Source organism: Phocoena phocoena, chromosome 1 (genome assembly GCF_963924675.1).
Source record: "Phocoena phocoena chromosome 1, mPhoPho1.1, whole genome shotgun sequence".
Taxonomy (NCBI): Eukaryota; Metazoa; Chordata; class Mammalia; order Artiodactyla; family Phocoenidae; genus Phocoena; species Phocoena phocoena.
The window spans coordinates 186,682,170-186,709,145 of NC_089219.1; the positions used below are offsets into that span (position 1 = coordinate 186,682,170).

A 26,976-nucleotide genomic window follows, 5' to 3' on the forward strand; every position below is an offset into this window, starting at 1 on the left:
GGTCACTTCTCGCGGAGAACACACACGCCAGCGTCGCAGCGCTGGGTTCCCATGGAGGTCACGACCTCCCAGCTGTCGATGATGGGGTCGTAGCACTCGATGCTGCTCAGCAGGGAATTCCCGTCGTAGCTGAGGGGGAAGAGGCGGGACTGAGCTCTGCAGCCGCACGGCCCCCTCCCGCACAAGGCGTCTCCCTCCCGAACCAAACCCCATCTCCACCCCAGACGCGGCTCGGATCACACCGCTCTGGATGCCTGGTTTAACCCTCACCCTGCAATTGCATAAAGTCTCCCCCGAAGCACCGTGGCCCCGACATAGCATCGCGGGGTGGTCATGCTCGTGACCGTTGTCCAGGAATCGGTGCGAATGTTGTACGCTTCGACAGAAGAAAGGTGGGCTGTACCATCGAATCCCCCAACCACATAAATACGGTCATTCAGCAGGGCTACTCCCGCACCTGGGGAAGAAAAGGTACAGCAAACGAATACCGCTAAGCTCAGGATCTGAATTCTAGAAACAAAACACTGTCACTGACGGCTAGCTGAATTCCAGAGTGGCCGAGGGACGGGGACGGGGCCAGACAGGCCTGGAAGAATCTAGTCCTCACAGGTTACCCGCCTGTAAACCCTCTTGAACTGGCTGTCATCTTCACCTTCGTTAATTCACAGCCCAACCCTTATCCGCAGAAAAGAAGGAAGTGGAAAAACGAAGGCAGTAAAGGGAGGAGAGGGGTTGTGACTGGCTCTGGAGCACGTCTTGCCCAGAGGAGGGGTGCTCTCCTTACCTTACCCCAGCCTGGGGGCTCAGGAAGCCCTCACCCTCAAACTGTACCCTAGTCAAAGTTTCGACTGCCTTTAGTCTCACTGTATTTAGAGACAACAGGCTGGAGGAGAATGGACCTGACTCGTGTTCCCCTCTGTCTCCAGTGAAGACGGGGCTGCAGCCCTGGTCCGATGCCTGGCCTGTGGCTGCACCCTCACTGCACATACAAGGTTTGGACAGCTCCGTCTGTTGCCCGCCCCCCGCCCCCAGATCTGACTGGTCTTACCAGAGCGCTTGGTGGCCATCGGTGTGACATTAGTCCAGTGTCCTGTATGGGGATCATACTTCTCAACTGAATTTAAGATATTCAAGCCATCGTATCCTCCTGAAAGACAAAGCAGAGACCACTCCAGAAAGAATGGTAAGTCCCGATGCCCATTCCCATTCTGCCTTTCTCGAGTGTTTCAACTAAGTCTTTTAGTTCCAGTTCTCCCTCAAGGGTTCCAATAATCCAAAAATAAATCTGGCAGTACCCTGTTTTCTGCTTCCATGAAAAGGAGAATCCCAGTTAATGAAAAATATACTGCGACAGACCGGGGTTCTAGTGGAAGGAAGTCTACGAACTTCATTCTGGTAAAAAGGATCCCACCCCGAGGCTGCCGCCCATCAGTTCTCCCCGCGTCCCAGCCCGCACACCTAGGCAGTAGATGACCCCGCTGGCCACCACGAGGCCTGCGCCTTCCCGGGCCGTCTGCATGTCTCCCAGCATGCTCCACTGGTCGATGTTTGGGTCATACCGCTCCATACTGGTGTGACGCCTGCTTCCGTCAAAGCCCCCAGAGACATAGATCATATCTGCTCAGAATGAACAAGTCACGGCTATTAGAGAACGAGAGCCTTCTAGTAACTCTTTTCTCTACAAATCTCCCACAACTCTTTCCAATGTTTGGGGGCAAAAACAAGTGTTTTTTTAAGGGATAAGTCAAGTAAGTCCTTTTTAAAGAGGACAGCACAATCGAGACATGTAAAAAGAATGGGGTAAGACGGAATCTTCAGAAACATTCCAAGACTAGATGGGAATTTGCAAAAATACAACTAGTGCCAATTCCCCACTCAGCACACTGGAACTTGATTTACCAACTCTGTTGTCAGCGTTGAAACACCCATGAGTATTTCTGAAAGCGGAAAGGCGTATCTGATCTTACCAGTAGCCTCCACGTTTCATAGAGAGGTATGAACCCCGATCCAGCCACCCCAAAATGCAAACACTGCCCTGTGCACCAGCCTACCTCCTAAGGTGGTGGCTCCAGCCAGGCCTCGTCGGACATTCATAGGGGCCACAGAATACCAGACCCCATCTTCGTCTGCTGTGTAGTCTAGACACTCCACTGAGCTGAGGCGGGAACGGCCATCATAGCCGCCAATCACGTAGATCCGGTCGTGGAGGGACACTGAGGCTACATAGCGTCTCTTCCGAGTGATGCTCTAGGATTCAGGAGGGAAGAGGTGCCTCTTGTCATTTCAGTCATGCCAGTCTTAGGCCTCACCTTTTGCTGTCCTTCCTGTTTATCTGTGCACCTCTGCTTCTTCACCTGTCACTGTGAAGCCTCCTGAGCAGAGGTTCATCTGCTGTCTGGATGAAAACCTCTCGCTTGTTGTGACGCTCTTACAGATTAAAGCCTTCGGTACACTTGCCTCCTTCCAAGGCTTCCAAAGGACCTAATGTCCTTCTGTTATCCAGTATCCGATTCCTCTCTGTTCCATAAGGCACTGGGCTAAAGACCGGTATCCTTCCATAAAGTAGAAAGCGATTACCACAGTGCTATCTAAGGGCCAGGACCCGAAGACCCGAAAAGTTACGAGAAATGATCAAAAGATTTCCAAGTTTTCTCAGAATTACTATTGTTCATCCAGCACGGAAACAGAGACACACCAACGGAGAGAGATACAAACTTCCAAGTTCCACTGGATGCCAGTTCAGCTTATCACAGTTTAACACAGTGTTCAGGTTAACAGGGCGCGAGGGGAGCACCCTGCGAGTTGCACAGGCAGCTTGGGAAGGCGCGGGAATGGTGGCGGCCAGCGGAGTGTAACTTGGCACAGGGTCATTAATATTTCTTATGTCTAATTAGTCAATAACTAACTACTGAAACTAACTGCTGTAAGGAACACGATGCTGCTACTAGGCTTTTCTACTCTAAGGGCTGGATTAGTTATGATCTGGAGCCAGGGACTGCATTTAAGCTCTTTCCCCAGGCTTGGTTCCACCACTACTTACTGGCAAAAAGCTCCACTCCTGAGTCTTGGGGTCGTACTTCTCTACCACGTCGATGGGAGACTGCTGGCTTCCGAAGCCCCCGACCACCAGAAGCACTTCGTTGGCTCCTGAGGACAAGGGAGAAGGAGAGAGGTCACTTCCCCATCGCTGCTGGGTAACTCCTCCAGGGAAGGAGGAGGAGAAACAGGGCTAGGATACCTTGTTCTCTGCAGCCCAGAGAAGCCATCTGAAATAGGAGATTCATCGTAAGCCTGCCTAATAGGAAACTATTTCTTCCTGAGAACCTGAATCTCTGAAATTTAAATTTCTGGACAACATTAAAACTCCGGAAGGCAAGCGTGAACACACCCTACACCATTTCAACCCATCTAGACAACTCTGGCTGATTTCACAACAGGCTCCAAGTGCAGGCTGGAGGCTGGAGGAGCTCTCTCTGCCCTTCTCACCCCGTAAAACTCAAAAGGGGAGTTTTTTTGCCATGGCAAAGAATGCTCTCCTAACCTTGTCCCCAAAAAGTTGAGAGTTGTGGCTTAGGAACCAAATGATAGATTAAAAAAATCTTTTCCATGACTTTTATTTTTCCAAATTTGCCGACTATACGACCACATTCCCTGCTAATTCGTCAAAACTGCCAGGTAATCATAAGACTAGGCTTTTAAAGGGAGTCTTGTTCTCTACTATCTTCCCAAACAAGACATTTTGATAGCTTTTGTATCGTCCCCTTTCCCCTAAGGACTTAATTTGGATAATCTTATTCTGATAATATTTCTTTTGAGGAAATCCCCCGTGTATTGTGCTACTGGAGAGAACACTTAGCTGGAGCATTTAGGGAAATTCAGTCCCAGGAGGGCATTTTGTTGACCTGGACTTGAAAGAGCAAATGCAGTACCTTTAAACTGACGAGGAATACAGACAAGCCCCTAATGAAGTCACGGCTCTGACAGTCATCCACAGATGCTATGACCATCAGGGGAAAGCTCACATACTGCTTCAGAACACTCAGCAGGAAGCACGCCACCATCACTTACGAAGTATTCTCGCCAAAAAGTTGAGGCTGAATCTTGAATCTTATCAAGCGTCTAGTCTAACCACCAGTTTACAGGAAATATAGGGGACAGAAGAATGTGTTAAATGAGACTACCCGGATGCAGTCAACAAAATCTAGACTGTGGGAAATTCTACAGGTTTCTTTAACAGATAAATTGCAAAGGGAAACCAAAGCAGGAGGGAAAAAACTATGGATTAAAAGAGACTAAAGAGGACTTCCCTGGTGGCGCAGTGGTTAAGAATCTGCCTACCAATGCAGGGGACACGGGTTCAAACCCTGGTCCAGGAAGATCCCACATGCCACGGAGCAACTAAGCCCGTGCGCCACAACTACTGAGCCTGCGCTCTACAGCCTGCGAGCCACAACTACTGAGCCCACGTGCCACAACTACTGAAGCCTGTGCACCTAGAGCACGGGCTCCGCAACGAGAGAAGCCATTGCAATGAGAAGCCCACGCACTGCAACAAGAAGCCCACGCACCACAACGAAGACTAGCCCCAGCTCGCTGCAACCAGAGAAAGCTCACGCGCAGCAACGAAGACTCAACGCAGCCAAAAATAAATAAATGAAGCCCAACAAAAAATATGTGGAAAAAAATAGTTTCAAAATAAAATAAAAGAGACGAAAGAGTGCTATGAACTCAGTGCAATGTGTGGGCCTTGTCTGGATCCTGACTGGAGCAACTGAAGTATAAAAAACTAAGAAAAATCAATTACGGGAAAACTGAGGAAGTGTGTATGTGTACTTGATATCTGATGAAGATAAATACTTGGCTGTGTGTTTCTTATCTTTTAGAGATACATACAAAAGCATAATATATATGGATGGAAGTTTATCCTGTCTGGGATTTGCTTCAAAATACGTAGGCTACGAGTTGATAATTGTTGAAACTGGACAATAGGTATGGGGGAAATCCTTATATTATTCTGTTTTTATACATGTTTGAAATTTTTCTTAAACCCACACATAAAGCACGGACTTTAACCTCCCCCTCTGAGAGGGCACCTGTCTGTGAACTTACCAAATAAAGTACGTGGCCCCTTCTCCAACGTGAGCAGCCATCTTCTTTTAGAAAACAAAGCATTTGAACAAAGGGCCCTTTTGTATGATGCAGATTTTATTTCTGAAATCCCTCCAAGCTGGGGCAGGCCAGGGCCTGCGTTGGCAGCACTTCCCCGCCATCTGCCCCTTTCTCCCCCTCTGACTTGAGCAGAGGAGGTGAGACAGTGATGAGTCCCGAAAGCACCCACAACAACCGAGGGGATTTTCTATGCTTCGCACATTAAAAAAAATACCATTGATTTTCAGCTTTAATTTCAAACTCTGGAGGACCAATAGCACTCCCGTTGGCTCCAGGCTTCTCAGTAAACGTCCCGGTAACCTGCATCCACAGAGGAACGTGGGCAGGGTGTCAGCGTGAGTCGCTCAGCGACTTATGGCTCTGAACCCTGGGGCTCCTAGACCACTAGAGGCTGGGGTGTCTGAACCTCTCTGCAAGGAAGGCCTACTTTCATTACTTTCCCTGAAAGATCCTGTGTTTTGAAAGACTGCCTGCCACGTGAGTTTAAGTGGTTAACCTCCCCACTGCGGCCGGAGTTCATGTCAGTGCCAACAGAGCTTTTGATAAGGACGAGAGGGCCAGTGTTTTAACACTGAAAACGTGTAATTTTAGTCAATTCTGATGTCTGTTTAGCCTGTGTAGCTTTTTCTAGCACAAAAATGATTTTCTTTTAAAAAGTTTAAAAAATAACTCAAGGGCTAGTATGACTGTCATCCTCACTCACATGTTACCCACCCTTTGGTTAAAAAGATTTAAGAATATTATGTCTTGTGATTATAAAACATATAATATATAAAATACATTTTCACTGTTAAAAAGCTTAAAAAGAAAGTGTTATGAAAAAATTTATAATTCCACAATACAAAGACACAGCAAAACATAAGATTATTTCCTTCCAGCTTTGTTTCTAAATGTTTATAAAACATAAATGGGACCATACTGTAGTGCGTCCTGTTTTTATTTCATTTTCTCAAAATATTAACAAAATCCTTTAATATATGATTTTAATATTCTTAGGCATTTCAGGAGTTCATGATTTGGGGTTACAAATAATCACATATAATCCTATGATAAACATCCTTGAATATGAAACTTTTCCCATTTTCTTAACACAGTAATGGGAGGGCTGTCTAGTGAAGAACATGAACCTTAAAGAAGTCTTTGGATCTATATTATAAGATACTGAGGTTGAAACAAATTCCATTCCCACCAGCACTCTAAAGGCGCCAATCCATTCTACTCTCTGTAGCACCGGTATTGTCTTTTTATTCTTTGATACTTTGGTGGGCAAAAAATTGTATTTATTGTTTTAACTCTTGCCTTAGCACTGCTAAGACTTTATAACTACTTCGGCTTAATCTTGCCCCTTTTATTTAGCAGGACTCCGCTTCTATGAGCCGTACACTCAAGTCTCTAGTGTTTCTTTCTTGCGTGCATTTTTATGAGCTGTTTGCATGCAAACGACTTTAACCTTTTGCTGTGGCTGCAGCAGATTTATTTTCCTGATTTGTCTTACAATGTCGTACGTGATTTTTATTTAGTCAAGTACACTGGCCTTTTCTTTTGCAACTTCTTCTATTGCTTTGTGCCTAGAAAGTCTTCCTCCCTCAGAGGAACTCCTAGGGTTTCACTGTCTTTAGACCCTCAGCTGGGACCACTACTCCAGCAGACTTACTAATGTGAGAAAGAGCCAGGGGAAGGGCTGACCAGAAGGAAGCCTGTTTGTTCTCTGCCAAGGAATGGGGCACTTGCCAAGTTAGATTTTTATCTTTACGATGAGGAAAATCTGTCTAAAACACCTGGTAAGAGCAGTGTGAAAAGGCACATTACTCACACGGAGGCCTCCCGACAGTGCCAGTCACTGTTTTTTTTTTGGGGGGGGGAGGGGAACGTGTGTGCGCTGGGGTGTTTTGTTGGAGGAAAGTGCAGACAGGCTGCAGGACTGCTAAGAACAGGTTCAGGGACCGACATTTCCACGTGCTCAGAAAAGAAGCCAGTGACAAAGGAGGAACTACAATTTCTATTACATCTTTTATGAGAGAGTAATAGGTAAGATTAACAATTAAAACAAAATCCCCACACATTATTTGGCATGCTATTTTTCCTCAGCTGTATATTTAATTTCCTTATGCTGTATGCAAAGAGCCATCATCCTGGTAACTGACTTAGCAACCTCTATGAATAGAGACGGGCAGAGGACAGGATGGCTGGAACAATTTACTTCTAAGGTACTAACGTGGAGATGCTAAATTAAGCATCTCGTAGGGAACAGTTTCATTATTTCCTTCCTAGAACTTTTGAAAAAATGACCTCAAAACTATGAGGGCAGGTAGAATCATATTCTAATCCCTCAAGGTCAGGACAATAAGCAAGTTCTCTGAGCAAGTAGGCGCTTTCTGCTGCCTGTTCAAAGAAAAGCGGGAAATGCACTCTAAAGAACCTTCTGGGTTTGGTGGTTCACACAAATTTTTATTGGACTTAGTTCGATTTAACAAGCAATTATGTACTGGTTGGGACACTTCTGGCTCTACAAGAAAGAAACACATCTTCTGTATTGGAAAGAACTCTAGTGGCTGAATTTAACTCCTTTCATATGCCGAAGAAGAAATGGTAATCCAGAGAAGCTGAAGGACTTGTCCAAGTTCAAACGGCACGTTAGCAGACTAACAGAACCGGGAGGAAAACATCAAAGTAAGCGAAATGTCTTACCTCCTAGTGCCAGATTCTTTCCTCTACATCACCGGCTCACCTGCTACTTACAGAATATATATTTGTTATCTTCTCTGTCAGCTTATGGTAATAACACGGAGGTATAGAAACAAAACACTAGTAGTTAATATTCCCCCGCAATCTCACTTTATTAAAGGTTTAGTGTTTATCCTGTATACATATCGTTTGTTTATGCTCAGGCAAACACACATATGTAGGAGGTTTTGCTTCCTTCTTTTCCCCCACTCAGCGTACACAATTAATCTTACGTGTATCTGACTCAATGCTTTTAACAGTTTCGTGACATTCCATGGTACAGCTGTGCTATAATTCAGTCAACCATTAATCCCCCTTTACTTGGCATTCAGGTTGTATTCATTTTTTTCTGGATATTAGCAATTTATAGTAAACGTTCTTAGGCATATGTCTTTCCTCATATGTGCTTATGTCTGTACTGACACGCTGTTTCTACAGTACAGATTCCCGGAGGTGGGACACACAGGGTGTGCCCGTTTTAAACTCCAGTGACTACCTTGTTCTAATCTGTGGTTCCAGACCTCCTAGTGGAGCATCTTTTAAGCACACGGTGTTCCCTCACGCGTCCTCCTCTGTGTGCTACCTGTGCGCCTCCCGTGCCGCCTTCTGTGGGGTCACTGCTCTTTTTCTTGTTGATACATATGGGTTCTTTTTACAGCAGAAATGTTAATCTTTTGTCATACATATTGAGTATATTTTCTCCCAGTCCCCGTCTTCTGACTTTACGTCTTTTGCCATCAATTTAAAAAAAAAAAAAACTGATGCAGTCAAGTAACCTTGAAGAGTTCTAGGTTTCTCTGTTTTAGTTAAAAAAGGGGAGTAGAGAGAAGGGAGGTTGCTCTCTCATGGATACAGAATCTCAGTTTTGTAAGATGAGAAGAGTTTTGGATACGGGTTGTACAACCGTGTGAATGTATTTAACACCGCTGATCTGTACACTTAAAATGGAGAAGATGGTAAATTTTATGTTATGTATATTTTACCACAATTAAAAATAGAAAAAAAAGGCTCCCACCCAGAAGTTAATCAAATAATTTTCGTATAATTTCTTCTAATATTTTCATGATTTTTCACTTAGCCCTTCAATCTTTTAAAAAAAATTTCCTTTTGTATTTTTTCCATTTATCTTGTGTTGATTACATATCTCTGTATATAACAAGCGATACAGATCACATTTTGTCATCTCCCAGGAATTAACAGAACAGTATCCCTTTAAAAACAACAATAACAAAAAGTAGTATCTCTGGGTGGTGGAATTATGGATGACTCATTTGTTTATTTTTTGCTTCTCTGTATTTCCAAAACTTCTACAGATATGTACTACTTATGCGATTAAAAAATGAGATAAATCATCATTCTACTTAAATCTATCAATGAAAGGCTTAATTATCAATTAACACCTTAGCACACGTGAGTCCACAGTCAGATAAGAGCAAAAATAGGAAGATACCACCCCATATACACAGAGTAATTTATAACCTATGAAATGCTATTACATACAGTTATCTAGGATCCTGGGACAGTGAAATGGAAGTGACGTAACATTTGAGCACAGATTACATGCCAGCTGCAATGTCAGGCATCTTACATGCGTGATGTCATTGGGCCTCCACAACAACCAGTGTGATAAGACATTAGCGTCCTCATTTCAGAGGCGGAAGCATTGGCTCAGACAAGTGGATACCCTGCCCAGGCTCACAACCAGCCAGTCACTGGCTGGGCTGGGATCTGAACCCAGGTCTGTCTGCTGACACGACAGCCTCCGCGCACAGCACTCACGTGTGCCGAGAGCCGTTCTCAGCCTTTCACTTGCTCTTCACGACAACCTTCAAGGGAGGAGCTATGATGGCCCCCATTTTACAGATGAGGCAACTGACACAGAGAGGCTGAGTTTCCTGCCGAACACCTGGCAAGTGGTAAATGGGGACCTGCACCCAACCCACAGTCTGGCTTGAGTCCAGGCCCTTGACCACTGCATGCCATTGCCTCTGACCACCCTGCACTCCTCTGCAGTTCACCACGCTGCTGCTTCCCCTTCCTCTTCACGTGGAGAAGGGCAGGGGCGGGGGAAGCGGACCACTTACTCACTACATGGCATTTGAGATATTTCTAATTCACAGGCTCCAAATATACTGAAATAATAGTGATAACGTATGTTGCATAATACTTGACAATTTATGAAGTGCTTTCACACACTTTATCTCATGTAATCCTCCAAAGAGTTATGTGAAATAGAAGGGAAGATATCCTTGGTTTACAGGAAAGCAAGCCCCGGGTGGTAAAGGGACTTGTACAAATTGACACAATTAATACAAGAGGCCAGCTTACCTAGACGCGCCCTGGTCCTGGGTCCCTGCATCTGACTACGCAGCTCAGGCCTCAGGTGAAACTTCTTTGCTTCGTCGACGAGGTCCCTGCACTGTAAACTACAGCGGATGAAAGGCTGCAATACAGCAGGTAGGAGAGTGAGCTGCAGGACCACCTCTAATAAAAGCATAAATGGCACATATAAAGAATTAAATTCTTAACACAGAAAACCAGTTTCCAAAGCCCTGTGGTTCCGGGAGGGCTGCTGGTAATAATTATGCTATGGGCTTCCGGAATGATTAAAAAAAGATCTTCTGAATAGACGTTACACGATTCAAAGGTATGTGTGGGGTATGTGAGTGGACTATTGAGGAAGAAATTACAAACAGGAGGCAAAGAATTTGAGATGTGACACTAAGCACTGGCATCTTTTCTAATGCAAACGACTGCAAAGCTGTGTCTGTAATTAACTTCCAAAGAGACCAGGGTTGGCCAGAAGCAGGAGCACATGCGCCGCCCGCCCATCTGGGCCTCACCTACACATTACAAATCAGCGGCCCCCAGGGTAGAGTCCAGGTAATGCGCATGGTGAAGGTCAGAAAATGCACCACCGAGATCTCAGGCTGGAGAAACACTTATAAACAAACACGATATGATCCAAGTTGATATTATTGGGTTGACCAAAAAGTTCGTTCGGTTTTCTCCTAAGCTGGCTCTAGTAGCACTTAGCTGACTTTAACTTCATTCAAAACAATATTTTTAGATTGTATTGTGACAGCTGTCATAGCGTGCATTAAAAAACACTTATCAAAATCGGTGAATTTTTCTGTAGCCATTTTAATACTGAAGATGGAAGAAAAAAAGCAACATTCTTGGCATATTATGCTTTATTATTTCAAGAAAGGTTAAAAACGCAACTGAAACGCAGAAAAAGATTTGTGTAGTGTATGGAGAAGGTGCTGTGACTAATCAAATGTGTCAAAAGTGGCCTGCGAAGTTTCGTGCTGGAGATTTCTCACTGGACGGTGCTCCACGGTCTGGGAGACCAGTTGATAGTGATCAAATCGAGACATTCATTGAGAAAATCAACGTTATACCACGCGGGAGGCAGCCGACGTACTGAAAATATCCAAGTCAAGCACTGAAAATCATTTGCACCAGCCTGGTTACGTGAACTGCTTTGATGTCTGGGCTCAGTATTAAGTGGAAAAAAACCTTCTTGACCGGATTACCGCAAGCGATTCTCTACTGAAAGGTAACAAAAATGTTCCGTTTTTAAATTGTGATGGATGATGAAAAGTGGATAGTGTACAACAACGTGGAACAGAAGAGACGGTGGGGCAAGCGAAATGAAGCACCAGCCAACCACACCAAAGGCCGGTCTTCATCCAAAGAAGGTGATGTTGTGTATATGGTGGGATTGGAAGGGAGTCCTCTATGATGAGCTCCTTCCGGAAAGCGAAATGATTAATTTCAACAAGTACTGCTCCCAAGTAGACCTACTGAAAGCAGCACTCGATGAAAAGCATCCAGAATTAGTCAACAGAAAACACGTAATCTTTCATCAGGATAACGCAAGACTGCATTTTTCTTTGATGACCAGGCAAAAACTGTTACAGCTTGGCTGGGAAGTTCTGATTCACCTGCCAGACATTGTACCTTCGGATCTCCACTTATTTTGGTCTTTACAAAATTCTCTTAATGGAAAAAATTCCAATTCCCTGGAATACTGTAAAATGCACCTGGAACAGTTCTTTGCTCAAAAATATAAAAAGTTTTGGGAAGACGGAATTATGAATTTGCCTGAAAAACGTTAGAAGGTAGTGGAACAAAACGGTGAATACGTCTTTCAATAAAGTTCTTGGTGAAAATGAAAAATGTGTCTTTTATTTTTACTTAAAAACTGAAGGAAACTTTTGGCCAACCCAATAAATGCATCAAACTCCTTTCATGCTGGCCTCACCAGAAGTCAAAAATAGACTAGGTAAGCAAAGCATCTTTTCCAAGGCAATTTGGAACAATTTCTGTTTAACAGAGAAGGGGACAAAATTTATCATCCGAAGTTGCTTATGCAAAACACCGAGGAGCACGTAAAATGAAAAGACAACAAAGCACAAAATTAAATTAAGCCATAGACTTTCATTTCTGCCAGGAGACTCCCCGCCCCAGGCCCCCCGGGACATGCTTCCCAGGACGCTCGTGCCTCCTCTGAGGTGACCAGTTCTGAGTTCAGGACACGAAGCTACAGGAGACGCCCACAGCCCTGGGTCCTGTGTGGCTCACCTCGGCATCTATGACATCCGTGATGTACCTGGGCGTCAGCAGGGGCATACGGACGTACTGCAGCAGGTCCGGCAGAGACTCTTCCCGCCCCTCCCTGGCGTGCTTCACCCAGTTGATGACGGCCTCGAAAACCGGCTCTTCAGAATCCACCTGTGAGTGCGTGACCACATGGTGGGGCTGCTCTGTAACCTCGCTTCCCTTCCCTTCCCGCCCCATTCCCGCCACCGTTATTTCCCATCTCCCAGAAATAAGTAGGCTCTTGGAAAAACAATCGTTTCACACACAACTTGCTGATATCATGAAGAGAGTTATAGTCAGATTCGGTGGAAAAAACCTAAGAGAGAGAGTACCTAATAGACCATCAGTCACAAATTGGCTTTAAATTCAGAATTTTCCCCATTCCTGATTTTTTTTCTGGTCATTTCTGAAACTTCAGCAGGGGAAGGGGGAATCTGCTGCCCTATTTGAAACTGGCTCTTTTTTTTTTTTTAATTTTATTTTTATTTTTGGCTGTGTTGGGTCTTCGCTGCTGCACGTGGGCTTTCTCTAGTTGTGGCGAGTGGGGGGCTAGGCTTCGTTGCGGTGCGTGGGCTTCTCATCGCGGTGGCTTCTCTTGTTGCGGAGCACGGGCTCTAGGCACACGGGCTTTGGTTGTTGTGGCACGCGGGCTCAGCAGTTGTGGCTTGCGGGATCTAAAGCACAGGCTCAGTAGTTGTGGCACATGGGATTAGCTGCTCCGCGGCATGTGGGACCTTCCCGAACCAGGGGTTGCACCTGTGACCCCTGCATCGGCAGCCTGATTCTTAACCACTGCGCCACCAGGGAAGCCCCCGAAACTGGCTCCTAAAATAACTTATATTCATAGGTGTTGTCTAAGGACCTCCATGCTCACTCTGGGACCCCTCAGCCAAGGCTGTGAGCAGGAACTTCCCTTACGGCATCGTAAAGAGTGCAGGGTCTTCAAAGCACCGTCAATTAGTATTTGAGCAACTACTCTGTATCAGGCACCGTGCTATTTGAGATGACACATATAATTAATCATTTGGTGAACTTAGGTCTAAGCTACATATGACAGACTGGATAAGGCACATCCTAGAAAACCTACATTACACATGTCCCTGGATAAGCACAAGGTACAGTAACACCTAGTACCTCCCCGAGACTGACACCTGAGGACTAGGCCTGTGTCCCTCCATCAGCCTCTGGAGTGTGTCTGTTCTGAGATAACTTTCAGAGTGTGACAGTGCCCAAAGACATCACTCTGTGGACTTCTCTCAAGAACTGAAAATACAGAAAATGTTTCAGAATGTTCATTCATTTGATGGATTTACCAAACACCTACTAGTGCCAGGATACAACGGTGAACAAATCAGACGTGAATCTTCCTCTTAAGTGGGGAGATAACTGTTAAATCAGAAAAACGAACAATCCCATTCTGTCATTATGTACCACATAGGAAAAGTACAGGGGCTATGAGACAGAATAACACGAGATTTCTTCATTTAGGCTGACGGGACAGGGAATGCCTCCCTGCAGGAGCAACAGGTTTAAACCTGATGGAAGAGTAGCAGTTAGCCTCGGGGCAGACAGAAAGCACTTGGAAAAGCCCTACAACTGCACCGTCCAACACAGTAGCCATGAGCCACATGTGCTATTTACATCTACGTTAATTAAAATGAAGTTAAATTAAAAATTCAGCTTCGGGAATTCCCTGGCGGTCCAGTGGTTAGGACTCCACGCTTCCATTGCAGGGAGCACAGGTTCGATCCCTGGTCGGGGAACTAAGATCCCGAAAGCTGTGAGGTGCGGCTAAAATACCCCCCAAAACCCCCAAAGTCTGTCCTTAATAGCAATGAACGTGGCCAAAAAAAAAAAAAAATCAGCTTCTTAGCCACACTGGCCGCATTTCAAGCTAGTGGCCAGTGAACTGGACAGCACAGACACAGGACCTTTCCACCTTCACAGAACTCTCTATTGGACAGCTTGGGAAACGACAGAGGCTGGTGTGGCAGAATGAATGAGGGAGGGGACGAGAAAGGTCAAGCTGGAGAAGTAAACAGAGCATCAGGAGACTGGATTTCACTCTAAACCGTTAACAGGCTTCAAGTAGGCCAGTGTTGGGCCACACTGATGTCTGGTAAAGATTACTCCGAGAGCCACGGGAGGGTGGTTTAGAAGGGCTGAGAGCTGGGAGGCCAGTTAGAGGCTACTCTGGTCCATCAGGCAAAAGGCGATGATGCTTAGACTACGACAGTGATGACAGAATCTGTGTAAGCAAACTTATGGGAGGTCAAACTAACCCAGCCTACTCACGGATTACATGCAGGTGAGGGTGCAGAAGGGTGGTCATGATTTTTTAGATAAACTTTGGTTAAAGGCAAGGATGACAGGCTAATAGTTCTGAACAGCTGCGTGCTACACTCTGACACATTCTAGGTTTAAATTAGATATATCCATTTAAAATGGGTTTTTCAACCGTGAGCAGAGATCCTCGATCTTACTGAGGACAGAATAAACTAGAATTGCAGAGAAACAGCTAAACTGGGAAGAAAAAAACCCCAATACTAATGCTTCACTATGGAGAAAATAGTCTCCATAATAAATTTTCCCAGAGACTTCGTTTATGTATCAGGCACTGACATTCTTATTTAATGCTCAGAACAGCCCTATGTAGTAAGTACGACTATTATCTACATTTTATGGGAGAGGGATCTGAAGGTCAGCGGTTAGGGGACACGCGTCACACAGCCAAGCCCAAACCCCAGCGTGACCCTGAAGCCCGTGCTGTTTTAAACAACGTGACACGCTGCCTCCATTGTTTCAAGTACCATTGTTTTACATGGTCCAGAGGAAGCGTTAGCCCGGGGGCCAGACATCTGGTTCCTGCTTCTGGCTGGTATATGAAAGAGAAAAAATGTCATTTGCTGAAAAAAAGCAAAGGCCAGTCTCACTGGACACTTAAGGAAGACCGTACGAAAGAGCTCAAACCGGCTTCTGCAGAGGTCAGTTGTTTGCCCTCCCTGTTCCATCTGGTTTTATCCCCCAGTCTCCACTGTTCTAAAATAAATGGTTGCTGTGACTACTTCCAGATCTGGTCAAATAGAAACAGAGCTCACAGCTCCGTGGTGAAGAGAACAGACTGGATGCAGATGGGCGGCACAAGTCCTGCCCCTCCCAGCTGTGTGAGGGTGGTGACTAATCACAGTGCCAGTTTCCTCCTCTGAAAAATGGACACAGTTCTGAGAATTGAACAAGATTTACAAATGCCGGACTTCCCCGGCAGTCCAGCGGTTAAGACTCTGTGCTCCCAATGTAGGGGCCCGGGTTCGATCCCTGGTCAGGGAACTAGATAGAGCCTGCATGCCGCAACTAAGCCCCGGCGCAGCCAAATAAATAAGTAAACGTTTAAAGTCGTTTCTCATTATTATCTCAGGAGAATGAGAGAGGAAAAAAAAATAACTCTTCGCCTCCTTAGAGAATCGAATGTCTCCTCACTGGGGAAAACAAACCCAATAGGTGGACTCCTCCCCAGCACTTGGCTCTGCTAGGTGTCTTCCAGAAGCTCCTAACCAGAGGGCTGGAGCCCTGGAGAGGAATGCCTGGCTGCGGCGACACGCACAGCGCCCGCCGCACTCACTGCAGCTCCCAGCCTAACGACAGATCCACACGCAGCACCCCCCCCCACCCCTGCTCTGCTCAGCGGAGGACGAAGGCTCGCTCCCTGCTGGGCCGCGTCCCTGGGCGCTCGGCACACGGAGGTGGGACCCTACCGCTTCAACGCCCGGTCCGCAGGGCCCTCTCCTCCCATGGGCGCTGATGAGCTGCCTCTGGCTCACCACCTCCAACCTGCTGCCCCGTCCTTTCTGACCCGCTCCCTTTACGATCCTGTTTAAATCCAGAAGGCTTTCTTCTTTCCTCTATGGAACTTCCTCCCCTTGAACAGGCTCATTCTCCTGACACTCAGTCATCATTTTTGTCTTCCTGTTTGTCACCACTACTACACTGGGAATTCTCTGGAAACAAGACTGTCTCTTACGCGCTCTTGGCTCCCCAGCACCTGGCGTGGCGACGGCTATACAGTAAGACATTCTTGGTAAATGTTTTAAAATGCTTATTCCATACTGTTTAATAGTGATTCTTAACCGCTGGGATCACAAATTTCATTGAGGGAGGCAGCGAACTCCCTTCCGTAAATAGGCAAATACGTTTGGCATGCAATTTCAGGGACATTTAATGAAACCTCAGAGTTTAATATGGGCCCTGCTACAGAAGTACAACTCCGCCTTGCTTTGTGGTCTTCTGGCCCAGTCCCGAAGAGAGCTAATGCCAAGCCAAGTCTGTACCTGGATCTCATCACACTTGATGAGCTTTTCCACCTCTCCTTGACTGAGAAGAATGAATTCTTCATGCTGCACCACTTCAGGAAAATGCTTCTGGCTAAAAACCTCAGCTGCTTGCATCAGATCAACACAGTTGTGAGTTTCCGCAAAGTCCCTGATACCCAGGCAGTTAGAAGGGTCCAGCTGGCTTTCCAAGAACTCACAGCAGGCTTGCTTCACGCCTAGGAGAGACAGAAACAGTGAGTCCTTGAGGACACTCGGCCAGGTGGATGGGCCTATATTCTTGGATCACAACATGACGTTGTATCAGAGGAACCCTGGCTCAACACCTAAGAATCAGGTTAGAAATTTTATGCTTTGGAAGTTCAAATCCTATTTTTGTCTTATGTGCTGTGTGGCCTTCTGCAAGGACTTTCCAAACGTCTGCTGCTGCATTAGAACAAGTACGGCAAGACGAATTGCTTCTATGGACACCACCACAATTAAACAAGCATGCCTACAGAACTCCTGGGAAGCAAGCTATAAAATCAACTTAATTTAGCACAGTGTACCTAATTTCTACTCCACATGAAAACTTACTAAGAGACTCCGGTGAAGGAAAAATAGGAGATACGGATAACAATCTCATATTTGTCTAACTGAAAAGCTCAGAGTATAAAATTAATGTTGGAGCTGTGCACTAATGCAAAAACTTCACACTGTTTCAATCATGTATCAAAAACTGAAAATAACAGAAACAGAACTGGAGGTTAGGACAGACAGGTTGGGAACTGGAAGGGGGATCATCTCCAATCCTGTGAAAACTTTACACTTTCATTTTTGTGTGTCAATTTAAATTTTTAATAGATAATTTAAATGATTCAACAAACTAAAGGTACAGAAGGGTTTATATGAATAGTCCCCCTAGCCTCCCTACCCACCTGGCCATCTAGTTCCCTTCCACGGAGGCAACGACGCGTATCAGTTTTCTGTGTCTCCCTGCAGGACTGTTGTGTACATGGAAGGAAAGGCATCTATTATCCCCTCCTCCACTTTTTTAAAAACAAAAAGTAAATGCTCTCTCCCAAAGAGCCAAAGACTCACATTTGGAGGCTACTCTATACTGCAATTGAAATCTCAACTTCTGTGCCATGGGCAGTAAACATGAGGCCCACAGTCTGTCTCCTTAATTTTCATGATTAAGTTTACATCACGAATTTTAAACATCTCCAGGGTCACTGTGGCACGAACAACTTTAGCATCTGTACCTTTCAGCTGAAGCAGGCAGGCTGCAGGGAGCAGTTCCTGGACATTCTCCACCGTCACGTGCACGGTCTCTGTGTACACAAAGTCCAACAGGATTTCCATGGTCGAGGCAGTTAAACCCTGGATATCTACATACGGCTTCCCCTTCTCTGAAAGCTGAAAGTTCAAAGGGTATGAAATCATGGTGGTTATAATTCCACAAGATTAAGGCAGAGTCTCATATACAAGAGCTTGAAGGGACGTTAACAATATTAACTGAATATAGGAGGAACCCTGGCTCAACGCCTAAGAATCAGATTAGAAATTTTATGCTTTGGGAATTCAAATCCTATTTTTGTCTATGTGCTGAAAGAGCTAAAAAAAAAGCTCGACTATTTTGTTTGATTTGTACAAAGCAAACACGGCATATATTTGTAGCTTTTCAAATGGGGGGAGCTATGTGTAACCCAAGAAGATACAGAGGTGACACCTTCCTGGAATATTAATTTTACTTGTGACTAATTTTAAATGCGGCTTTCATATTAAAACAAATACAGACGTAACACCAGATAGAACCAAAAGTTGCCATGAGCATGCCACTAGTGTCCATGAGCTTCTGAGATGAAATACAAACTTCGCTGAGATTTCATGCTTGTAGATGCCCCAGGAGTTGCAGCTCCAGACCCTCCAGGATGAGCCAGCACTGTCCTATCTGTCCCTAGACAGCACACAGGTCATCTTGAGAGGGCTTCTGTTGTACCACTGAAGACAACAGGATTGTCTGATGCTTTTTCAAATACTGGGTTGACTCTCTTTTAGGATTACCGAATTACTGGTGGTACATTTAGTCTAGACTATATCCTTGGAGTTATGAGTATAGTTGAGGCCAGATAATCATAGAAAATGGTTTAGCTGAGGGTAGAAATGTTCAGTTTTACAGGATAGTAAACTATCTGAAAACTGATTACCTTACAAAAATTTTATTAGATTGTAATCTTAGTTTAGAGATTCCAATTACTTACAAAATTCCAGTGCACGTCCATTATGAACTAAATGTCTTTATCATCAGCCCAGAATAATAATCAGAAAGTATTCTCTACCAAAGCCAAGAACAAAATAAATCCCTAACAATACAAAAAGTCACCAGTACGTTATTTTGGAAAAACATTTTACTAACATTTAACACAGTATAAGTATTTACAAACAGAAACATGAGTACATTTATGTCAGGAATTTCTTAGTCAATAAACTATATTCCCATTAGCCAAATAGCTTAAATACATAAATGAGATCACTGTGTACTAACTTAGAGTAACTGTAGTATTTTGCATTAATATTTGCTTTACAACTTTTCAGGGTGCCTCTCATTTACTCTTATTTCATCTGATTCTCACAGCAACCTGGTAAGGCAGTTAGGTCCGATATTACTGCCCTTTAAGACATAAAGGATCTAAGGTTCAGAGAAGTTATGTGACTTAACCAAGGCCTCAACTAATCGACAGATCAGAGCCAGGCCTCCTGCCTCACACTGTGCTCTTTCAGTTGCACCACATTTAAGGAACAATTTAGGGATGGAAGAGAACGAAGAAGCCATCAAGTTCAATCACCCTGTTCTACAGACAACCTAGTGAGGTTAGATGGTCACCAGGGTTCACACAGAATTACTAAGAGAACTGAACCTAAAATCCAGGTCTCTCCCACCTCCTAGAGAAATGAAAATAAAACCAAAAATAAACAAATGGGACCTAATGAAACTTAAAAGCTTTTGCACAGCAAAGGAAACTACAAACAAGACAAAAAGACAACCCTCAGAATGGGAGAAAATATTTGCAAATGAAGCAACTGACAGAGGATTAACCTCCAAAATTTACAAGCAGCTCATGCAGCTCAATATCAAAAACAACAAACAACACAATCCAAAAATGGGCAGAAGACCTAAATAGACATTTCTCCAAAGAAGATATACAGATTGCCAACAAACACATGAAAGGATGCTCAACATCACTAATCATTAGAGAAATGCAAATCAAAGCTACAATGAGGGGCTTCCCTGGTGGCGCAGTGGTTGAGAGTCTGCCTGCTGATGCAGGGGACGCGGGTTCGTGCCCCGGTCTGGGAGGATCCCACATGCTGCAGAGCGGCTGGGCCCGTGAGCCATGGCCACGGGGCCTGCGCGTCCGGAGCCTGTGCTCCGCAACGGGAGAGGCCACAACAGTGAGAGGCCTGCGTACCGCAAAAAAAAAAACAAAAAAAACCAAGAAAAAGCTACAATGAGGTATCACCTCACACCAGTCAGAATGGCCATCATCAAAAAATCTACAAACAATAAATGCTGGAGAGGGTGTGGAGAAAAGTGAACCCTCTTGCACTGTCGGTGGGAATGTAAATTGATACAGTCACTATGGAGAACGGTATGGAGGTTCCTTAAAAAACTACAAACAGAACTACCATAAGACCCAGCAATCCCACTACTGGGCATATACCCTGAGAAAACCATAATTCTAAAAGAGTCATGTACCACAATGTTCATTGCAGCTCTGTTTACAATAGCCAGAACATGGAAGCAACCTAAGTGTCCATCAACAGATGAATGGATAAAGAAGATGTGGCACATATATACAATGGAATATTACTCAGCCATAAAAAGAAACGAAATTGAGTTATTTGTAGTGAGGTGGATGGACCTAGAGTCTGTCATACAGAGTGAAGTAAGTCAGAAAGATGAAAACAAATACTGTATGCTAACACATATATATGGAATCTAAAAAAAAAAAAAAAAGATTCTGAAGAACCTAGGGGCAGGATAGGAATAAAGACTCAGATGTAGAGAATGGACTTGAGGACACGGGGAGGGGGAAGGGTAAGCTGGGACGAAGTGAGAGAGTGCCATGGACATATATACACTACCAAATGTAAAATAGATAGCTAGTGGGAAGCAGCTGCATAGCACAGGGAGATCAGCTCTGTGCTTTGTGACCTCCTAGAGGGGTGGGAGGGAGACGCAGGAGGGAGGGGATATGGGGATATATGTATATGTATAGCTGTTATTCAGCTATACATACGTATAGCTGTGATTCACTTTGTTATACAGCAGAAACTAACACACCATTGTAAAGCAATTATACTCCAATAAAGATGTTAAAAAAAAAAATCCAGGTCTCTGGAACCACTCCTTTAAACAACTTAAATGCAAGGGTATGCAGAACAGTATGGAGGTTCTTAAAAAACTAAACATAGAGTTATTGCACTCCTGGGCATGTATCCGGAAAAGATGGAAACTTTAATTTGAAAAGACACATGCACCCCAATGTTCATAGCAGCACTATTTACAATAACCAAGACATGTAAGAAACCTAAGTGTCCATCAACAGATGAAAGGATAAAGAAGATGTGGTGTGTATACATATATTGTGTGTGTGTATATATGTATACACACACACACACAATGGAATATCACTCAGCCATAAAATAGTAATAAAAACAATTGTGCCATTTGCAGCAACATGGATGGGCCTAAAGATTATCATAGTAAGTGAGGTAAATCAGACAGAGAAAGACAAATACCATATGACATTACTTCTGTACGGAGTCTTAAAAAGTGATACAAATGAACTTATTTACAAAACAGAAATAGACTCACAGACACAGGAAACAAATTTATGGTTACCAAAGTTGGGGGGAGGGAAAATTAGCAGTTTGGGATTCACAGATACACACTACTATATATAAAATAGGTAAACAACAAGGACCTACTCTATAGCACAGGGAACTATATTCAATATCTTGCAATAACTATAATGCAACAGAATCTGAAAAAGAATATACAACACACATGTGTAATTGAATTACTTTGCCGTACACGTGAAACTAACACAATGTTGTAAATCAACTATACTTCAATTAAAAAAAAAAACAAACCTCAAAGGGATAGGAGGATGAGTGAAACAGATGAGGGAGATTAAGAGGTACAAACTTCCAATTACAAAATAAATGAGTCACAGAGATGACATGTACAGCATGAGGAATAAAGTGAATAATACTGTAATACCTTTGAACAGTGACAGATGGTAACTAGATTTGTTGCGGTGATTATTTTATATTGTATAGAAATAATGAATTACTATGTCGTGCACCTCAAACACAGTGTTGTAGGTTAATTATACTTCAGATGAAAAAGACAAGACCATTTGACACTTTCTTGCCTGATGTCAGTTTTTAAAGAAAGACTATAAAATAATCACTGGTGAGAAAAAAAATAAAAGAGAGTTCTTTTACAGAACTCCACACTAATTCCTGAACGTGCAGAGAAAGAGTGAAGACAGGATGCACAACATGTAGTGAGCAGCCAGCAGTCCGAGTCCTCAGTGCTTCCTGCTGGCAGCCATGACATTCGCCCAGTTAAATAAATACCACCACTTCTGGTGCTCTTTGGGGTACTGTACAGGACAGGGTCTGTAATGTCGCCCTGCACAGGGTCACTTTAAAATTAGCCTGGGGCTTCCCTGGTGGCGCAGTGGTTAAGAATCCGCCTGCCAATGCAGGGGACATGGGTTCGAACCCTGGTCTGGGAAGATCCCACATGCCGCGGAGCAACTAAGCCCGTGCGCCACAGCTACTGAGCCTGCGCTCTAGAGCCCACGCGCCACAGCTACTGAGTCTGCGCTCTAGAGCCCGCAAGCCACAACTATTGAGCCCAAGTGCTGCAACTACTGAAGCTCACGCACCTAGAGCCCGTGCTCCGTGACAAGCGAAGTCACTGCAATGAGAAGCACGCACACCGCAACGAAGAGTAGCCCCCCGCTCGCTGCAACTAGAGAAAGCCCGCGTGCAGCAACTAAGACCCAACTCAGTCAAAAATAAATAAATAAATATTAAAAGAAAAAAATTAGCCTGGGTCTGCTGGGGCGACGTGTCAGGCTTCCGCATTCTCCCTACCAGCCATGTGACTGAGCGCTGGTTCAGCAACACACACGACTCTGGCTTTACAACTAGAACAGCGAAATCAGAATCAAGCTAATTTAGGATTAAATCCCCTCTACCATTTACAAGCTGTAAGGCATTTAGCACCTGAGATCTTATTTCTTCATTTGCAAAATGAGATGGTAACAACCACCCCTGGGGTGGGTGGGAGGCGACAATCACCTAACACAGCATCTGCCCGTAAAAGGCGGTTACTGACATTCTCATGACGCGATCTCTCCCACTCAGGTCAGCAGCAACACCCGCACTGATAAAAACCCTGGTGGTTGAGAGGATTTTTTAAAAAGTGTTAACTGTGATGAAATATGTCAGCCATACATATAAGTAGAGATAAACGATATAATCAAGTGGTGTACTCACCATTCAAGCTTAAAAAGAAATGAAGACAATTTATTTAAAATTAAAAAATCAGACTTGAGATATTGGGAGCTGAGGTCTGCAGTGGTCCCCTCTGCTCAGCTGAGTCCCTCACGATTCACCCAGCAGCCTCCTTCACATCTTGGCTGTCTGGCCAGGCAATTACTAAGGCAGTCTTTTTCCTAGTACTCTGAGAGCACTACCTCTCTTCTTGCCAAGCCAACCTGTTTCTAATTCCCTTGTTAAAGGCTTGTGCTCCAGAGCCAGCATATTTTTCTAGGTGATACTTCAAACACCCACAGAGTCAGGCACTAAGCCCTCTCCCTCTCATTTGCAATTACTCTAAAGCCTTCACTGGTAGAATGAAGACTGATTTTCTCCACATATTGTTAGAAGGAATGGGATGAGGACTGAGGCTCACTCCTCCTTCCTTCCCCCCTCCCTCTTCCCCAGTATTCACTTTAAAATATTAAACTTTAGAAGAAGGAAAACAAATTTAAAAATCAGTAAGTAGCGCTTCCCTGGTGGCGCAGTGGTTGAGAATCTGCCTGCCGATGCAGGGGACGCGGGTTCGAGCCCTGGTCTGGGAGGATCCCACATGCTGCGGAGCAACTAGGCCCGTGAGCCACAACTACTGAGCCTGCGCATCTGGATCCTGTGCTCCACAACAAGAGAGGCCGCGATAGTGAGAGGCCCGCGCACCGCGATGAAGAGTGGCCCCCGCTCGCCACAACTGGAGAGAGCCCTCGCACAGAAACGAAGACCCAACACAGCCAAAAATAAATAAATAAATAAATTTAAATTGAAAAGGCAGTAAGTAAAATCCAATAGCTGGTATTTGTTTTACTACATGCTAGACATTGTTCTAAGCACGTCATATGTAATTTTCTCAAGTAACTATAACAGTAACCGTATGCTATTGTGTATTACTATTATCCCTCATTCAGAGATGAGAAAACTAAGTGGCAGATCTCATCCAGAGTTGGCCCACTTAACACCATACTACACAAATTCACTATTACATCAAACTTCTACTATTTTATTCAGTGAAATGAGACAACTGTGAAGTGACGTGTGAGGTTCCACTTGTGAAGAGATGACTCACCACTTACCTCACTGGTGAACATGGCACAGAAGTAATCGCTGCAGGCAGCCAACACAATCCGATGGGCAGGGAAGTCTTTCTGTTCCACTCTCAGTGTCACATCACAGAGGGTATTGCTCTTCCTGAGGGAGTTCATGGAATTGAGGATGGATTTAGCATGAGTATTTGTCATTATGTCTTTGGGGGCCATAATGCCTCCCATCAGGCAATATGGAGAGAGAATGAAAGGGATCCTTGGATTCTGCAGGTACAAGAGAGAGAGAAAAAAAAAAAAAACAATGAGCATATTTGAAGGACTGGAGAAACTAAATATATTCAATTAGCTTTACAAATTAAGGAGGCTCCATCAGACTCAAACATCCACAAGTAGGAAGCACTCCTATTCCTGGTATTACCAACACAATCTAGCCACTAATTATCCCGAGTAAAAATGATCTCTTCTTCCTCTGAATTCCATTATCATCGAGTGCCCAAACCACTTGACATTTATTGTAATCAGTATGCAACTGTACTGTAAGTAGAAAGAGACTATACATTTTCTGCCTATCTTCACAAGGCTGCTGTCTCACATGATAAGGTGAGAAGATAAAATTTCTTAACGGTGTGACATCGCTATTTTTAATATAACCCTAACCCTTGACTAGATTAAGTAGGTAAATATTTAGAGGGTGGGGACCCTGTTTTATATATTTTTTTTCTCTCCTAGCAAGTGTATAATAAATGGTTAGTAATAGAACACAAGAAAAGAAAAACTGCATATTCAACCTAGGGCAATAAAGGCCAGTATCAGTAAAAATAAACTTTTTTTCTAAAGAAGCACACAAATAATTATTTATGATGACTTCCAACTATATCTAGATTTCTTCTTAAAGTGAAACTTCAAATGAGGACCCAATACTTATACTGAATAATGGAAACCATGCAAGCTTATTTATGAACTTTCTCTTAAGCTACTGAAGCTCTTCTATAGAAGGGTCTCCCTACTCTATTTGTAAACATCAATCAGCATTAACAAATCAATATTTGCAGTAATTCTTCTATACTGAGAGAGAGAGACTTACTAGGATAGAAACCTATCAAAACTCTACTACTAATTATACGGCCATAGCCAGTCACTTGTAAAGTTCACCTGTATGCATCAATTAAATGAACTCAGTAATATCAACAGGTTACATATAAAAAAGAATCAATGTAAGAAGTACTTTCGTGGTTGTTGACAGGTTTTAGTCACACTATTTTTTGTTGTTGTTGTTTATTTGCTTCCAGGACAATTTCTGGGGAATGAAATGGGGTGGTTATTAAGAGAGTCTGTCTTATGTGGAATCCAAAACTTTCTGAAAGGATCCAAGAAAATAAAATCAGTCTATAGTTTTCAAGAGTCCACAACTCACAACCATAATTTCATATGAATAGGAAAAACGAGATCCTAAATTCTCATCTACTCCTGTTTATACTTAGCGTATTATTCTGTGAGAGCTCCAACCACTCCGCAAGACCCATTTTACAGAAAAGGTGATTCATCAAAGCATAAGATGATTTTCAAAAAGATTTTCCTTAAGTCAACTTAGTTTCAACTCTGGAGATGTGAGAAAGGTCTGCACAGACACCCCCCCCCCCCCTTTACGGTGAAGACCTTCTCGGGGGGTTACGACCTGGCTCGGCCTGTCAAACCAACGCTACCCCAACGCGGCTCGGTCTCCCTCCCGGGGTTCTCGACCTCCGCCCCGAGGTGACCTGGCCCAGGGCTCCCGCGAGCCTCCTGGTGGAGCGGCTGCGCCGCGGAAGCCTTGGGCGGCGTCGAATTGCGGAGGGGCCGCCTTCCCGGCGGGCGAGGAGCGATGCTGTCCTACCCGACAGCCTGCAGGCGGAGGTCGGGGCGCTGCACGCCAGTAGACTCCTCCTCGCCCGGAGGGGACGACGGTGGGAGAGGCGGGAGGGAAGGGCGTCGGCCGCTGCCCCCGGGACACTCACCTGCGCTCCGGCCCGTGGGCTGGGCGCGGGGCGAGCAGGCGGCCCGGGAAGAACCCAAGCGCCGCCGCCCCGACCCGGAGGCTCCGGCGCGGTCCCGGCGGCCGCGCGCGGTGATGACGTCACGCCAGCACTGTCACGTGGGTGGCCACGTCACGTGACCCGCGGGTGTGCATTGCCGGCTTCTGCGAGCCTGGAGAAAGCAGCGAGGAGGGTTTGGGTGACTGGGGGCGGGGAACTGGGGGCGGAGGGGGGTTCGGGCGCGAGGGCCTGGGTGCCAGCCAGGTGACCGGCTGAGACGATGTTCCCCAGGGCCGCGAGGCGCGGCGGACTGAGAGGATTCCAGAGATTTCTAAGCTAAGGGGCTGACTGCAGGGCGTGTTTCACATGACAGGTATTCAGGAGCCCTCTTACATCGAGAAAACCCACGGAGGCTTCCAATTTCTTCACTTCCATTGTCCACAATGGCCTTTTCGGGCCGACCATCGCTGTGGTGAGAATCCTCTGAGTCCTTCGACC

The 26,976-nt window shown here is 44.8% G+C and overlaps 1 protein-coding gene across 2 annotated transcripts; it reads right to left on the bottom strand.

Moving 5' to 3' along the window:
* Positions 1-2: 2 nt before the first annotated feature.
* KLHL12 (kelch like family member 12) lies at positions 3-26,913 on the bottom strand. Of its 2 annotated transcripts, XM_065886512.1 has the most exons (12): positions 26,849-26,913; positions 24,497-24,740; positions 18,071-18,224; positions 16,827-17,044; positions 12,484-12,633; positions 10,222-10,336; positions 3,041-3,147; positions 2,052-2,247; positions 1,459-1,617; positions 1,049-1,147; positions 271-457; positions 3-129 (listed from the first exon to the last, which is right to left on the bottom strand). In XM_065886512.1, the coding sequence occupies exons 1-12, from the start codon at positions 26,911-26,913 to the stop codon at positions 3-5; spliced, it is 1,821 nt and encodes a 606-aa protein (XP_065742584.1). The 2 variants fall into 2 exon arrangements, with proteins under 2 accessions (XP_065742584.1, XP_065742585.1); XM_065886513.1 differs by lacking the exons at positions 2,052-2,247; positions 3,041-3,147; positions 26,849-26,913 and having other exon boundaries at positions 24,497-24,691.
* Between the last annotated feature and the right edge of the window lie 63 nt (positions 26,914-26,976).

Bases quoted from the DNA above. Each gene is read 5' to 3' on its own strand.
- KLHL12 (XM_065886512.1), bottom strand. From the start codon at position 26,913: ATGGAAGTGAAGAAATTGGAAGCCTCCGTGGGTTTTCTCGATGTAAGA. The intron at 24,741-26,848 runs TCATGTGAAACA...TCTCTCTCTCTT, and splicing joins AGAGGGCTCCTGAATACCTG to GTACCTGCAGAATCCAAGGA. The intron at 12,634-16,826 runs GTACAGACTTGG...ACGCACTCACAG, and splicing joins TCAAGTGTGATGAGATCCAG to GTGGATTCTGAAGAGCCGGT.